This window comes from Protopterus annectens, chromosome 8.part0, assembly GCF_019279795.1.
Source record: "Protopterus annectens isolate FY-2018-M chromosome 8.part0, PAN1.0, whole genome shotgun sequence".
NCBI lineage: Eukaryota > Metazoa > Chordata > Ceratodontiformes > Protopteridae > Protopterus > Protopterus annectens.
In genome coordinates, this window is record NC_056741.1 from 1,685,282,303 (window position 1) to 1,685,299,308 (window position 17,006).

At 36.6% G+C, this 17,006-nt stretch overlaps 1 protein-coding gene across 1 annotated transcript in view; it reads right to left on the reverse strand.

The window, feature by feature from the left end:
* Positions 1–1,559: 1,559 nt before the first annotated feature.
* The window catches only part of LOC122808531 (adhesion G-protein coupled receptor G1-like), a 953,755-nt gene continuing 938,308 nt past the window's right edge, over positions 1,560–17,006 (reverse strand). The window contains exon 6 of the mRNA XM_044079485.1: positions 1,560–1,618. Within this exon, the coding sequence (XP_043935420.1) occupies positions 1,560–1,618 (59 nt within the window). The remainder of the gene's footprint in view (positions 1,619–17,006) is intronic.

Sequence of the window (17,006 nt, forward strand, 5' to 3'; positions counted from 1 at the left end):
AAAGGATAAAGGGTCTCAAACATCTGTCCTATGCTGCCCGACTGAAAGAACTCCAGCTCTATTCAGTCGCCACCGCTTGCTCAGAGGTGACCTTTGCCTAACATACAAGGCCATGTCAAACCCAGATTTGATGAATATGCTTCACCTCAAAAATCTAGATCCGTCAGAGCCACAAGGGCGGGAGACTTAAACCTCGACACGGCTATTAATAGGACGTGCTGGAGGGATAGATTCATCACCCAAAGACTCCCTATGCTGTGGAATAAAATCCCGGTATATGTGAGGCAGAGCACCTCGCTGGCCTTGTTCAAGAGAAATCTTGACCAATGGATGGGAGATCGCAGATATACCCCGGGGATTACCTCAGTGTCACTGCTCAACAGAGGCACAGCAAAATAATGGGTATAGTTCCCCATACTAAAGGGGTGGCGTAAGCCACAAAACTATGGGCTAGGCTTGTAAATGCCCTCGGGCAGATAGCCTAGTATGAACCTATGAACCTATATGCATTGGTCTTGCAAGTTGCCAGTGACATTTTTGTAAGTTGTAAATGAGAATGGGATTATTACACGATGCAGTAATATAGTACAGTACTACAGTTATATATATGCAAAGTGGCAAATTGTACATCACTTTTTCTGCAGACATGCTTCATGTAAATAAGCAGCTTGTTTGGCAAGAAACACTTGTGCCCTAATAAACAGAATATTGTGGATTCTTGTTTATGGAGTGGATGAGTGCATAGTGGTCCCTCTCCTCCTGGTCCATCATGTAGTAGTGTCACCAGACTTCCCTTTTGTCACTGTTACCTGTTCTGCTGTGTAAGGGTGTTTTGTAGCTCCTCAGTGTGCTGAGCCTGTGAATAATTTTGATAAAATGCAATGTGAGATGTGACATGTAATTGCATTTTGAGACAGAAATGAGGACAAAGACCTGCTTCATTAATTCATGGATGGTCATGGAGCCTATTCCTGTGTGATTTAAATATTCTTATTGTTTTTATTATTTCACGGAAAACTTAATGGTATTAAGGATTTCAAATATTCTAGTTTATGCAGACCTAAATAACATTACCTGTGTAATGTTCTCCTAAGTAAAATGTTACAGACTTGGACATTTGCTGTATTTATCAAAAAAAATTATAATGCAGGCAGGTCAAGTATTAATAATGCCTGTCATGAAGGGTACCACCAGTACAGATCCCATAAGTGACAGGCCTGGCAAGCCAGCATATGGGAGGAAACTGGGAAGAGGCTTTTTTTACAGATGTGTTTTCAGGTTTGCCAACACAAGCCTCTTAGCTTGGGGAACATGTTGTTATATACAAATTTGTGGGGGATTTTGTGCATGTTTGCTACAGATCTGAAAAGCAGCAGTCAGACATTCACTAGCTACTTTCTGTGTTCTGTTTTGCTAACTGGGTAGAAGGTTGTCCTGGATGTGTGCTGCTGCTGCAGTCGGCTGTAGTCCATATGTGTTCAGAAATGAATACACATAATTCACAGTTTCGGGTTAATTTTGGATTCTGTGCACACTGTTGAGTAACTGTGTTCTGCTTTTTACAAAGTACTTACACTAACACTTTCACATGGGCCAGTTTCTGCAATGTGCACAGAGTCTGTAATGTAGACATAAGACATTATATAGTTAAAGTAGAACAGCTGGTGATGGTGCATGTTTGCTGTGATTGTATACGTCTGTACTTCTGTGTAAGCCTAAGTCAGGTGTCTGTGTAATTGTGTCCCACTCCCATCAGCACCACCATGACATTTCACACTGACACCATGCCTATCAAGCATATACATACAGCTGTCTTTCTCTGCTATGAAGAACATATGAATTATAAAACAAACTGTGCATGATGCCATGCATATATAAATGCTGTACTAGGTGTGTGTGTGTGTGTGTGTGTGTGTGTGTGTGTGTGTGTGTGTGTGTGTGTGTGTGTGTGTGTGTGTGTGTGTGTGTGTGTGTGTGTGTGTGTGTCTGTGTGTAAGTTGTAACTGTGTACTTCATTGCTGTGCTTGGTTGTCTGAGTGACTGGCTAGCTGTGCTCATCATAAACCATCTCCCTGTCTATTTAATGAACTTATTTGATTGAAGAGTAAAGACTGCATACCTCTCAATCTTTTAGTGCAAGAAATCTGGGCAAAGCAAGTGTACAAATTTGGGGTGAACAAAGGCTCAAAAATGGGGACAGAGAGAGTCAGGCAGAATTTAAATGTTGCTTTTATAAGCTTGGAACATTGCTAGAATGACAGGTTTTGTATTAGCAGCAACAGCATGCATTTTCCGAATGATATGAAGTCTGTAATTCAAATGAATGTCATTATTTAGTGACTCCAATCCAATCTTTAGTCATTCGCCAGCAAAAACCACACATTTTATGAGGGTCAAAAACCAAGGAGCAAAAATGAGGCAAAAATCTGCACATTCTGTGAAAATCTGTACAGTTGAGAGGTATAGATGCAAAAAGCATCATTTTTCTTAATCACCCTACCTCCAGTCCCAAGCCAGCTGACTCACCTAAACTGTTTCATGTTTGTTTGTCTTACACTGACTGGATGCTGCATGATGGCATGTTTGGATTTTACAGGACTTCACAAAATGCTAGTTCTGATGCAGCTGCACCTGTAATAAAAACACACTTTCGGAACCCCGAACGAAACTCTGAAACAACCAAAAAGTTAGCGACTGTTGATAAATAGAAAGAAGCTGCAAAGCCAGATGAATTTTTAGCACTTTCTTTCACTTTATTGTCAACGTGAACTTCCTCAGAAAACCAGGATGCCTCCCAACATCCTGGTTTTATAGTCATAGACAGGAAATGATGTACATCCCAAATGACAATGATAACATTTTTTTAAAAAATTGTATAAACATAATATAAAAATTTCTTTGAATATGTGATGTAATGTGACATTATACATCATTAAAAAAATAATAATGACATCTAAATGAAAATCAATCTATAATGACCAAGTATCAAAACTTTTAAAATGGACAGTGGCAAACCTGTGTCCATTACTTAAAAATGTACCCCTATTAACTAAAATGAAAAAAATTATGGTGATAATACCAACAGCTCAGCCCAATGTTACATCGTACGTATGAGACCATCATGGGTTGATGTCAAAAAATAAAAAGTATTAGTAACAATCTTAGTGGTGACTTATGATAATCTCGTGGAAACATTTCCACTGATGTTTACTACAAACATAAACAAAAATCACCAGATGTCTCCCGCAGTGAATTATTCCCATTTAAATTTAAATTCAAACACCGCTAAGTCGTCTATAACCAATAAAATGCAATAAAATGGAATGAAATGGAAGAAGTACAGACCTACAGCAGATGGCACAAATGATCAAATTTGTGACACTCACTTAATAGTGACTCTTATGACCAAGTTATTAAAAATGAAGGAAAACCAACTGATAAATGTGAAACGTGGACTAAAAGTGTGTCTTTAACTGAAATGGAGATATTTATTGCTCAAATGAAAATGTCTTGTGACTGAAATAAGACAGTGAAAATATATGGTTTATGAGACAAAATGTCCTTTAGGTATGAATGCCCTCATATACATTTATATCAATAGACATGTTTGTATGTCTTGACATACATAGAAGTGAACATATGTACACTTCTTGTACATATTTAAATGTATGTGTATATGTGAAAAAATTATCCAGATTTTACCTGAAACTCAAACATACACAACAAGAGAAAACACTCTACCAAACCTCTAAACACATAATCACTCTCTTATAACCATACCTTTCCATACTGTGTAGTAAAAAACACTTGATATTTATCGAGTCATTAAGACCTGGAGATTCATCAGATAAATATCAAGTGTTTTTTACTACACAGATAATTAGATACAATATTTCATTCCACCAGACCAACATTAGTATGGAAAGGTATGGTTATAAGAGAGTGATTATGTGTTTAGAGGTTTGAGAAGTGTACATATGTTCACTTCTATGTATGTCAAGACATACAAACATGTCTATTGATATAAATGTATATGAGGGCATTCATACCTAAAGGACATTTTGTCTCATAAACCATATATTTTCACTATCTTATTTCAGTCACAAGACATTTTCATTTTAAGTATGTGCCTGTGGGGTTATTTATTTGGTTGCTATTTTTATTTCATTTTAAGTGTGTGTTATTTTATTTATTTTGAATTTGGTTGCTAACTTGCTATTTTTATTTCATTTTAAGTCTGCGACTCTGTGTAGCTGTGGGGTTATTTATTTTGAATTGGTTGCTTGCTGCTATTTGTATTTCATTTTAGTCTGTGTGTGTGTGTGAGCTAGACTGTCTGTGACTGAGATAACTTTGTATTTACTTAGTTTAGTTAACACGTAAAATTTTCATTTGTCAATTGTCATTTTGCATTTATTTAAGTTGTATTGTATACACAAGTTGATCTTATTCTTATTTCATTTTGATTTATTACAATTTTACACACCACACCACACACCGCCACAGCACAGCACCACTATTTGTTGTTAGAATTTGTTTGTTTTAAAAGTGTGTAGTTAGTACCAGTAGTACTAGCAGTGCCAGTAACTAAGTAAGTAGTAGACTAGTTAGTTAGTACTATATAGTGTACAAGACAGAGTAAATTTTATTTTTATTTATATAAAGAGAACTTTAGTTTAGGTTTTAGTTTTATACAAGTTCAAATGTCATTGTGATTGTCATTGTTCTTGTTCAGTGTTATTTTTCTAAAAGAATATTGTATTTTACTTTTGCAAATTTGTACAAGTTCAAAAATTAATATAAATAAAATACTATTGTTCTTATTTTGTTTCATGATCATATTTTGGTTGTCTGTTCTTCACTTTGCATGTAAATGCTTGTATCCCAGAATCCCATTGGAGTGGGTGGGGCGGCATATTAATGTATGCAAATTTTATGTTAATTAGCATACAGATTTGTACCTATATTTCATGGGCCTTGTCCAGATTTTTGATGTTTCCAGGTTGAGAGGTATGAACAGATGCCCTACACTGACCATCTCAAAAAACTTCAGCTTTGCTCTGTAGCATATCGCCTACTCTGAGGAGATCTCTGCCTAACATATAAAGCTATGTTAACTGCAGAGCTGTTGGACATGGTACAGCTTAGGAAATCTCAATCCCTCTGAGCTGCACGCTGTAGGCACCTAAACCTTGTTGCCACAATAAACAGGACATGCTGAAGGGATAAATTCTTGTCCCAGAGACTTCCTATACTCTGGAAAAAGCAACTCATCTATGTCAAGCAAAGTTCCTCATTAGCACTCTTCAAGAAAAATCTTGATGAGTGGATGGGAAATAGGAAATACACCCCAGGGATCACTTCTGTGGCTCTGGTCGACAGGGGCATAGGAAATTAACTTTCTTGCATGGCATAAGCCAGAGAACCTTCTTGGATAGGCTTACTTAAGCCCTTGGGCCGATAGCCTAGTACCTACCAATGAACTTATGAATAAAGGTATTTTGTATCATCTCCACACACCATTTGTTAGTTATAATTTGTATCATCTGAACACACCATTTGTTAATGATATTTTGCATCATCTGCACACATTTATTAAGGGTAGTTTGTTTCATTTCCACACAGAATTTGTTAATGGTATTTTGTATCATCAGCGTACAGCATTTGTTAATGACATTTTCTATCATCTACACACACCTTTGTTACAGGTAGTTTCTATCATTTCCACACATCAATTGTTATTGGTATTTTTTATAATCTGCATACACACTTTGTTAATGGTGTTTGCCTCATCTGCACAAACCATTTGTTATGGTTAGTTTGTATCATCTGCACATGCCATTTATTAAGTTTAGTTTTTATCATCTACACACACCATTTTTAATGGTATTTTTTATCATCTGCTCACACCATTTGTTAGTAGCAGATTGTATAATATCCAGACACATATTTGTTAATGCTAGCTTGCATCATCTGCACACGCCGTTTGTTAATGGTATCTGTAACATCTTTTCACACCATTTGTTAATGGTCCTTTTTATCATCTGCATTCACATTTTGCTAATGTCCGTTTCTATAATCTGCACTCATTGTTTGTAAGTTGTAGTTTGTATCAGCTGCGCACACCATTTTTTAATGGTAGTTATATCATCTACCCACACCATTTGTTAGTGGCAGTTCATATCATTGGCACACATCATTTGTTAATGGCAGTTTGCATCATCTCTACACACCATTTGTTAGGGTGACTTTGTTCCAATTTCACATTGCTTTGTTAATGGCATTGTGCATCATCTACACAAACCATTTGCTATGGTTAGTTTGCACCATCTACACACACCATTTGTTATGGTTAGTTTGTACCATCTGCACACACCATTTGCTACGGTTAGTTTGTACCATCTGCACAAACCATTTGTTACAGTTAGTTTGTACCATCTGCACACACCATTTGTTATGGTTAGTTTGTACCATCTACACATACATTTTGTTATGGTTAGTTTGTACTATTTGCACACACCATTTGTTATGGTTAGTTTGTACCATCTGCACACACCATTTGTTATGGTTAGTTTGTACCATCTACACACACCTTTTGTTATGGTTAGTTTGTACTATTTGCACACACCATTTGTTATGGTTAGTTTGTACCATCTGCTCACACCATTTGTTACGGTTAGTTTTTATCATCTGCACACACCATCTTTTAGTGATAGTTTACTTCATCTGAACACACCATTTTTGATGATATTTGTATCATCTGCACACACCGTTTGTTAGTAGCAGATTGTATAATATCCACATATTTGTTAATGGTACTTTTTATCATCTGCACTCACTGTTTATTAGCTGCAGTTTGTATCAGCTGTGCACAACATTTCTTAATGGTATTTGTATCATCTGCCCACACCATTTGTAGGTGGCAGTTCATATCATCGGCACACATCATTTGTTAATGGTAGTTTTCATCATCTCTACACACCATTTGTTAGGGTTACTTTGTTCCAACTTCACATTGCTTTGTTAATGGCATTTTGTATCATCTGTGCACACCACTTGTTAATGGCAGTTTGTATCATATGCACACACCATTTGTTATTGGCATTGTGTATCATCTGCACTCACCATTTGTTAGTTGTAGTTTCTGTCATCTGCACATGCCTTTCTCAATGGTATTCTGTATTACCTGCACACATCTGTTAAAGGTGTTTTTTATCATTTTCACACACCATTTGTTAATGATATTTTGAATCATCAGCTCAAACCTTTGTTACAGTAGTTTGTATCATTTCTACATGCCATTTGTTAATGGTATTTATATAATCTGCACACACCATTTGTCAGTGGTAGCTTGCATCATCTGCACACTCTATTTTCTAATCGTAGTTTGTATCATCTGCACACACCATTTGTTAATGGTATTTTGTATCATCTGCCCACACCTTTGTTAAAGGTAATTTGTATGATTTCCACACGCCATTCGTTAAAGGTATTTCTGATCATCAGCAAACATACAAACTTTGTTAATGGCAGTTTGTATCATCTGACACATCATTTGTTAGTGGTAGTTTGTCTCATCTGCACACACTATTTGGTAATGGTAGATTTTATCATTTGCACATGCCATTTGTTTATGGTGTTTTATATCATCGGCATACAGTATTTGTAAATGATCATTTCTATCATGCGCACACATGATTTGTTAAAGGTACTCTATCATTTGAACACACCACTTGTTAACAGAATTTTGTTTTTGTTATCTCCACACATGATTTTTTAATGGCATTTTGTATAATCTGCACACACCATTTGTTAGAGGCAGTTTGCATCATCTACACACACCATTTGTTATGGTTAGTTTGTACCATCTGCACACACCATTTGTTATTGTTAGTTTGTACCATCTACACACACCATTTGTTACACTTAGTTTTTATCATCTGCTCACATCATTTGTTAGTGGTAGTTTGCTTCATCTGCACACACCATTTTTGATGATATTTGTATCATCTGCACACACCGTTTGTTAGTGGTAGTTTGTATAATATCCACACATGGTTTGTTAATGCTAGCTTGCATCATCTGCACACACCATTTGTTAATGGTATTTGTATCATCTGCCACACCATTTGTTAGTGGTAGTTTGTATCATCCACCCACACTACTTGTTCATAGGTTCATAGGTTGGTACTAGGCTATGCAAGCCTAGACATAACAATTCTCTGGGTATTTCTTCCAAGAATATTTACTTCCCTGATCCTCTGTCTAGCAGAGTGACTGATGTGATCCCTGGGGTGAATTTCCTATCTCCCATCCAATCATCAAGATTCCTTTTGAAGAGGGCTAAAGAGGCACTCAGCTTGACATGTATGGGCAGTCTATTCCAGAGTATGGTGAGGATCTGGGTCAGGAACCTATCCCTCCAGCATGTTTTGTTCATTGTGATGACCAGGTTTAGATCCCTGGAGTGTGTGGCTCTGAGGGATTGCAATTTCTTTAAGTGTAGCATGTCCAATGGCACTGGGTTTGACATGGTCTTGTATGTTAAGCAGAGATAGCCTCTGAGTAGGTGATATGTGACAGAGTATAGCTGGAGTTTTTTTAGACGGGCATCTGCTTTAGGCCTGTGATTCTTTTAGTAAGGTATTACCGTGGGCTTTCCAGTTGTTGCAGATGTCTTGTGAGGTACATACCAAATGGGGTGTTGTACTCTATAATGGGTCTAATAAGGGATGAGTACAGTGGGACAATGACCTCTCTTTTTTTCTGGATGAAAAGCCCTTAGTGATAAGGTGTGCCACATAGAAGGATTTCCTGACTGTTGTGGCTATATGGTTATCGAAGTTGAGACCACTGTCCGCCTGCGTCCCTAAGTGCCTTATCACACTTTCGGTGTTTAGTGTACTGCCACTTATGTGGTAATTCATGGGTACATGTTTTTCCCCAAAGGGGATAACTATACATTTCTTGGCATTGAGCTTGAGCACATGGCTCTGGCACCAAGCATCTGTTTCTGTAAAGCCCTTTTGCAGAATATCCATATCATTTGGGGATTCAATAATGGCTCCCAGTTTAAAGTCATCTGCAAACTTTGTTAGCCAGAGTCCCTTAGTACTGGCTTGTACTTCAGAGAAGTAGATGCCAAACAAGAGCGGTCCCAGGACTGAACCCTGAGGTACTCTGCTTCTCACTTGTCTGGAGCTGGATTTTGAGTCGGCTACTTTTGCAGTATGGGTTCTGTCAGTAAGCCAGTTAGCAACCCATCGAGTGACATAGGGATTAATGCCCAGGTTAGTAAGTTTATCTATGATTCCAGAGTGGGGGATGATGTCGAAGGCCTTGGTGAGATCCAGATAGACTGTGTGGACCACCTTATCCTCGTTCACGGCTCTGGAGACTGATTAAAAGAAGTCAATCAAGTTGAAGAGACAATATCAGCCCTTTATGAAATGAAACTGGATAGGGTCCAGTGTTTGAAGGTTGCCAATGTCTTTGTTTATAAGTGCCATGATAATGTGTTTCATGGCTTTGCAGATCAGGCTTGTCAGACTGACGGGACAATAGTTCCTAGGATCCAAGTTGGATCCCACCTTGTGGAGTGGGATAAATGGTAGATTGGATCATTTGCACACACCATTTGTTAACAGTCATTTGTATCTGCAAACAGCATTTGTTAATGGTTGTCTGTATCATGTGCACACACCATTTGTTAGTTGTAGCTTGTGTCATCTGAACATACCATTTGTTAATGGTATTTTTTTATCATCTGCTAACAATATTTGTTAGTGGTAGTTTGTTTCATCTGCACACACCATTTTTAATGAAATTTGTATCACCTGCACACACCATTTGTTAGCAGCAGTTTGTATAATCTGCAGACACCATATATTTATGGTAGCTTGTATCATCTGCACACACCCTTTGTTAATGGAATTTTGTATCACCTGCACACACCACTTGTTAGTGACAATTTGTATCATTTGCACACACCATTTGTTAATGGTATTTTATATCATCACATACTGCATTTGTAAATGATCATTTTTGTCATGTGCACACATGATTTGTTAAAGGTAGTCTGTATCATTTGCACACACCATTTGTTAATGGTATTTTATATCTTCACATACTGCATTTGTAAATGATCATTTCTGTCATGTGCACACATGATTTGTTAAAGATAGTCTGTATCATTTGAACACACCACTTGTTAACAGAATCTTGTTTTTGTCATCTCCATGCATTATTTGTTAATGGTTGCTTGTATCATCTGCACATACCTTTTGTTAGTTGCAGTTTGTATCGTCTGAACACACTATTTGTTAATAGTATTTGTATCATCTGCATAAACCATTTGTTAATGGCATTGTGTAGCATCTGCACACACCCATTGTTAATCATAGTGTGTATCATTTGCACATCCCATTTGTTAAGGGTAGTTTGTATCATTTCCACACAACATTTGTTAATGTCATTTTCTATCAGCTGCACTCGCCATTTGTTCGTGGTATTTGTATCATCTGCACATACCATTTGTTAATGGTAGTTTGTATAATCGCACACAAGATTTGCAAGTGGTAGTTTGCACCATCTTCACATAGCTTTGTTAATGGTATTTGTATAATTTGCACACACCCTTTGTTAATGGCATTTTCTATCATCTGCACACATTTGTTACAGGTAGTTTCTATCATTTCCACATAACAATTGTTAATGGTATTTCTTATCATCTTCACACGCTCATTGTTAATGATATTTACATCATCTGAACACACCATGTGTTAGTGGTAGTTTGTACCATCTGCACACACCATGTGTTAATGGTAGTTTGTATCATCTGAACACACCATTTGCTAATGGTAGTTTGTATCATCTGAACACACTATTTGTTAATGATATTTTGCATCATCTGAGCAGATTTGTTAAGGGTAGTTTGTTTCATTTCCACACGCCATTTGTTAGTTATAGTTTGTATCATCTGCACACACAATTTTTTAATGATATTTTGCATCATCTGCACACATTTATTAAGGGTAGTTTGTTTAATTTTCACATAGCATTTATTAATGACATTTTCTGTCATCTGCACATACCTTTGTTATAGGTAGTTTCTATCATTGCCATGCATCAATTGTTAATGGTATTTCTTATCATCTGCACACACCCTTTGTTAATGGTATTTGTATCATCTGTACACACCATTTGTCACTGGTAGTTTGTATCATCTGCGCACACCATTTGTTAATGTCTTTTCTTCTCACCTGCACACACCTTTGTTAATAGTAGTTTGTGTCATCTGCACAAACCTTTGTTAATGGTAGTTTGTGTTTGCATTCACCATTTCTTAATGGTCATTTTTATCATCTGCACACACCCTTTGTTTGTCATAGTTTGTATCATCTGACCACACCAATTGTTAGCAGTGGTTTGTATCATGTGCACACACCATTTGTTAATGATATTTTCTATCAGCTGCACTCACCATTTGTTAATGGCATTTGTATCATCTGCACACACCATTTGTTAATGGTATTTTACATCATTTGCACACATTTGTTAAGGTAGTTTGTTTCATTTCCACACACTATTTGTTAATGGCCTTTTCTATCAGCTGCACTTGCTGTTTGTTAATTAAACAATAACTGATGACGTGGTGTGGTATATTGAAGATTTATCCATGGCTGGCATGGTTTGATCACGAGAGTGAAGCCAGAGTGAGTAAATAAAGCCAACCATGGGTAAATTTCAATATACCACAACCACGGAGTCAGTTATTGATATTATACAATAACATTATCATACTGTCCTTCCGTGGCTGATGGTATCCTGCTGCCTTGTTTTGATGTAGTGTGCATGTGTATGGGACTTCTGTTCCCATGCATACCCAGTACATCAATGCTTTGAAAAGGGAGCAACAGAGAAAAGAATTGCTCCATTTTTGTTTTCTTTTTTTTTTTTTTTTTTTTTTTTTTTTAAATTAAAAAAATATTTGGGCTACTTTAGGGGTAGGAGAGAGAAAGAATGGAGGAAATGCATAGAAAATCAGGTATGTGTCTTTAGTTTTAAATAACTTACCTGATTTTCTTTGTATTTCTTCCATGTTGCCTGTCTGGTATGTCTGGAGTCCAGAATTTACATTTTTTTTAGTTTTTATTGAAAAAAAAAGTTATAGAATATACGAACGGAAAGAAGTCCAGGTGACCGGACCTTTTCCCATTGGTATATTCTGGGATTTACAATGGGCACGCTGGTTGGGCTGGCCAATCAGCGTGCATGTTTTAGAATATTAATGGCTTGTCATTTGTTAATATTTTGCATCATCTGCACACATTTATTAAGGGTAGTTTGTTTCATTTCCACACAGAATTTGTTAATGGTATTTGTATCATCTGAACACACCATTTGTTAATGATATTTTGCATCATTGCACACATTTATTAAGGGTGGTTTGTTTCATTTCCACACAGTATTTGTTAATGGTATTTTGTATCATCTGCACACACAATTTGTTAATGATATTTTGCATCATTGCACACATTTGTTAAGGGTAGTTTGTTTTATTTCCACACAGTATTTGTTAATGGTATTTTGTATCATCAGTACACACCATTTGTTAATGATATTTTGCATCATATGAGCAGATTTGTTAAGGGTAGTTTGTTTCATTTCCACACACCATTTGTTAGTTATAATTTGTATCATCTGCACACACAATTTGTTAATGATATTTTGCATCATTTGTTAATTGTAGATTGTATGATTTGCACACACCATTTGTCAACGGTAGTTTGCATCTGCACTCACCATTTCTTAATGGTCATTTTTATTATCTGCACACACCTTTTGTTAGTTGCAGTTTGTATCATCTGAACACAAAATTTGTTATCATCTGCCCACACCATTTGTTGGTGGCAGTTCATATCATCGGCACACATCATTTGTTAATGGTAGTCTGCATCACATCTGCACACAATTTGTTAGGGGTACTTTGTCCCAACTTTACATTGCTTTGTTAATGGTATTTGTATCATCTGCACACACCATTTGTTAATGCTATATTGTATCATCTGCAACAGCATCTGTTAATGGTAGTTTCTGTCATCTGCACATGTCATTTGTTAATGGTAACTCTATCATCTCTACATACCATTTGCTAATGGTATTTTGTATCATCTGCACACACCTTTGTTAAGGGAATTTTGTATCATCTGCACATACATTTGTTAATGGAATTTTGTATCATCTGCACACACCTTTGTTAATGGAATTTTGTATCATCTGCACCCACCACTTGTTAATAACAGTTTGTATCATATGCACACACCATTTGTTTTTGGGATTGTGTATCATCTGCACACACCACTTGTTAATTGTAGTTTCAGTCATCTGCACATGCCTTTCTCAATGGTGTTTTGCATCATCTGCAAACTTATTTGTTAAAGGTAGTTTGTATCATTTCCACACACCATTTGTTAATGGAATTTCATATAATCTGCACACACTTTGTTAATTTTTTTTGTATCATCTACACACACCATTTGTCAGTCGTAGATCATATGATCTGCACACACCATTTGTTAATGGTGTTTCTTATCATCTGCACATGCCTTTGTTAATCTTAGTTTGTGTCATCTCCACAAACCATTTGTTAATGGTATTTTGTATCATCCGCATACACTATTTGTTAATGGTAGATTGTATTATTTGCACATACAATTTAACAGTAGTTTGTATCTGCACACAGCATTTGTTAATGGTTGTCTATATCATGTGCACACACCATTTGTTAGTTGTAGTTTATATCATCTGCACACACCATTTTTAATATTTGCATCACCTTCACACATTATTTGTTAGCAGCAGTCTGTATAATCTGCAGACACCATTAATTAATGTTAGCTTGTATCATCTGTACACACCTTTGTTAATGGTATTTTGTATCATCTGCACATGCCCTTTGTTAATGGAATTTTGTATCATCTGTACACACCACTTGTTAATGGCAGTTTGTATCATATGCACACACCATTTGTTATTGGCATTGTGTATCATCTACACTCACCATTTGTTAATTGTAGTTTCTGTCATCTGCACATGCCTTTCTCAATGGTATTCTGTATTACCTGCACACGTCTGTTAAAGGTGGTTTTTATCATTTTCACACACCATTTGTTAATGATATTTTGTTTCATCAGCTCAAACCTTTGTTACAAGTAGTTTGTATCATTTCTACGTGCCATTTGTTAATGATATTTGTATCATTTCCACACACCATTTGTTAATGGTATTTGTATCCGCACAAACCCTTTCTTAATGGTATTTTCTATCATCTGCACACACCTTTGTTAATGGCAGTTTGCATGATCTGCACGCACCACTTGTTAATGGTATTTCTTATCATCTGTGTATCATAATGGTTAAGGTGTTCACCTTACAAATACAAGGTGCAGGGTTTGATTTTCACATGGGGTAATTGCCTAGGCTTAAAATGGCCCACAAGGGCAGTTATCCTAGTACTAACCTATGAATCTTTGTTTATGGTAGTTTTTGTCATCTTCACAACCCATTTGTTAATGGTATTTTGTATCATCTGACACATCATTTGTTAGTGGTAGTTTGTATCATCCGCACAAACTATTTGTTAATAGTATTTTATATCATTGGCTTACAGCATTTATAAATGATCATTTCTGTCATGTGCACACATGATTTGTTAAAGGTACTCTGTATCATTTTTACACACCACTTGTTAACAGAATCTTGTTTTTGTCATTTCCACACATGATTTGTTAATGGTTAGTTTGTAGCATCTGCACACACCATTTGTTATGGTTAGTTTGTACCATCTGCACACACCATTTGTTATGGTTAGTTTGTACCATCTGCACACACCATTTGTTATTGTTAGTTTGTAGCATCTGCACACACCATTTGTTATGGTTAGTTTGTACCATCTGCACACACCATTTGTTATGGTTAGTTTGTACCACCAGCACACACCATTTGCTATGGTTAGTTTGTACCATCTGCACAAACACCATTTATTATGGTTAGTTTGTACCATCTGCACACACCATTTGTTATGGCTAGTTTGTACCATCTGCACACACCATTTGTTATGGTTAGTTTGTACCATCTGCACACACCATTTGGTATGGTTAGTTTGTACCATCTGCACACACCATTTGGTATGGTTAGTTTGTGCCATCTGCACAAACCATTTGTTACAGTTAGTTTGTACCATCTGCACACACCTTTTGTTATGGTTAGTTTGTAGCATCTGCACACACCATTTGTTATGGATAGTTTGTACCATCTACACACACCTTTTGTTATGGTTAGTTTGTACCATCTACACACACCTTTTGTTATGGTTAGTTTGTACCATCTGCACACACCATTTGCTATGGTTAGTTTGTACCATCTGCACAAACCATTTGTTACAGTTAGTTTGTACCATCTGCACACACCATTTGTTATGGTTAGTTTGTACCATCTACACATACATTTTGTTATGGTTAGTTTGTACTATTTGCACACACCATTTGTTATGGTTATTTTGTACCATCTGCACACACCATTTGTTATGGTTAGTTTGTACCATCTACACACACCTTTTGTTATGGTTAGTTTGTACTATTTGCACACACAATTTGTTATGGATAGTTTGTACCATCTGCACACACCATTTGTTATGGTTAGTTTGTACCATCTGCACACACCATTTGTTATGGTTAGTTTGTACCATCTACACACACCTTTTGTTATGGTTAGTTTGTACCATCTGCACACACCATTTGTTATGGTTAGTTTGCACCATCTACACACACCTTTTGTTATGGTTAGTTTGTACCATCTACACACACCATTTGTTATGGTTAGTTTGTACCATCTACACACACCTTTTGTTATGGTTAGTTTGTACCATCTACACACACCATTTCTTTGTACCATCTACACACACCTTTTGTTATGGTTAGTTTGTACCATCTTCACAAACCATTTGTTACAGTTAGTTTGTACCATCTGTACACACCATTTGTTATGGTTAGTTTGTACCATCTACACACACCTTTTGTTATGGTTAGTTTGTACCATCTGCACACACCATTTGTTATGGTTAGTTTGTACCATCTGCACACACCATTTGTTATGGTTAGTTTGTACCATCTGCACACACCATTTGTTATGGTTAGTTTGTACCATCAGCACACACCATTTGTTATGGTTAGTTTGTACCATCTGCACACACCATTTGTTATGGTTAGTTTGTAGCATCTGCGCACACCATTTGTTATGGATAGTTTGTACCATCTACACACACTTTTTGTTATGGTTAGTTTGTACCACCTGCACACACCATTTGCTATGGTTAGCTTGTACCATCTGCACAAACACCATTTATTATGGTTAGTTTGTACCATCTGCACACAAAATTTGTTATGGCTAGTTTGTACCATCTGCACACACCATTTGTTATGGTTAGTTTGTACCATCTGCACACACCATTTGGTATGGTTAGTTTGTACCATCTGCACACACCATTTGGTATGGTTAGTTTGTGCCATCTGCACAAACCATTTGTTACAGTTAGTTTGTACCATCTGCACACACCTTTTGTTATGGTTAGTTTGTACCATCTGCACACACCATTTGTTATGGTTAGTTTGTACCATCTACACACACCTTTTGTTATGGTTAGTTTGTACTATTTGCACACACCATTTGTTATGGTTAGTTTATACCATCTGCACACACCATTTGTTATTGTTAGTTTGTACCATCTGCACACACCATTTGTTATGGTTAGTTTGTACCATCTACACACACCTTTTGTTATGGTTAGTTTGTACCATCTGCACACACCATTTGTTATGTTTAGTTTGTACCACCTACACACACCTTTTGTTATGGTTAGTTTGTACCATCTACACACACCATTTGTTATGGTTAGTTTGTACCATCTACACACACCTTTTGTTATGGTTAGTTTGTACCATCTACAC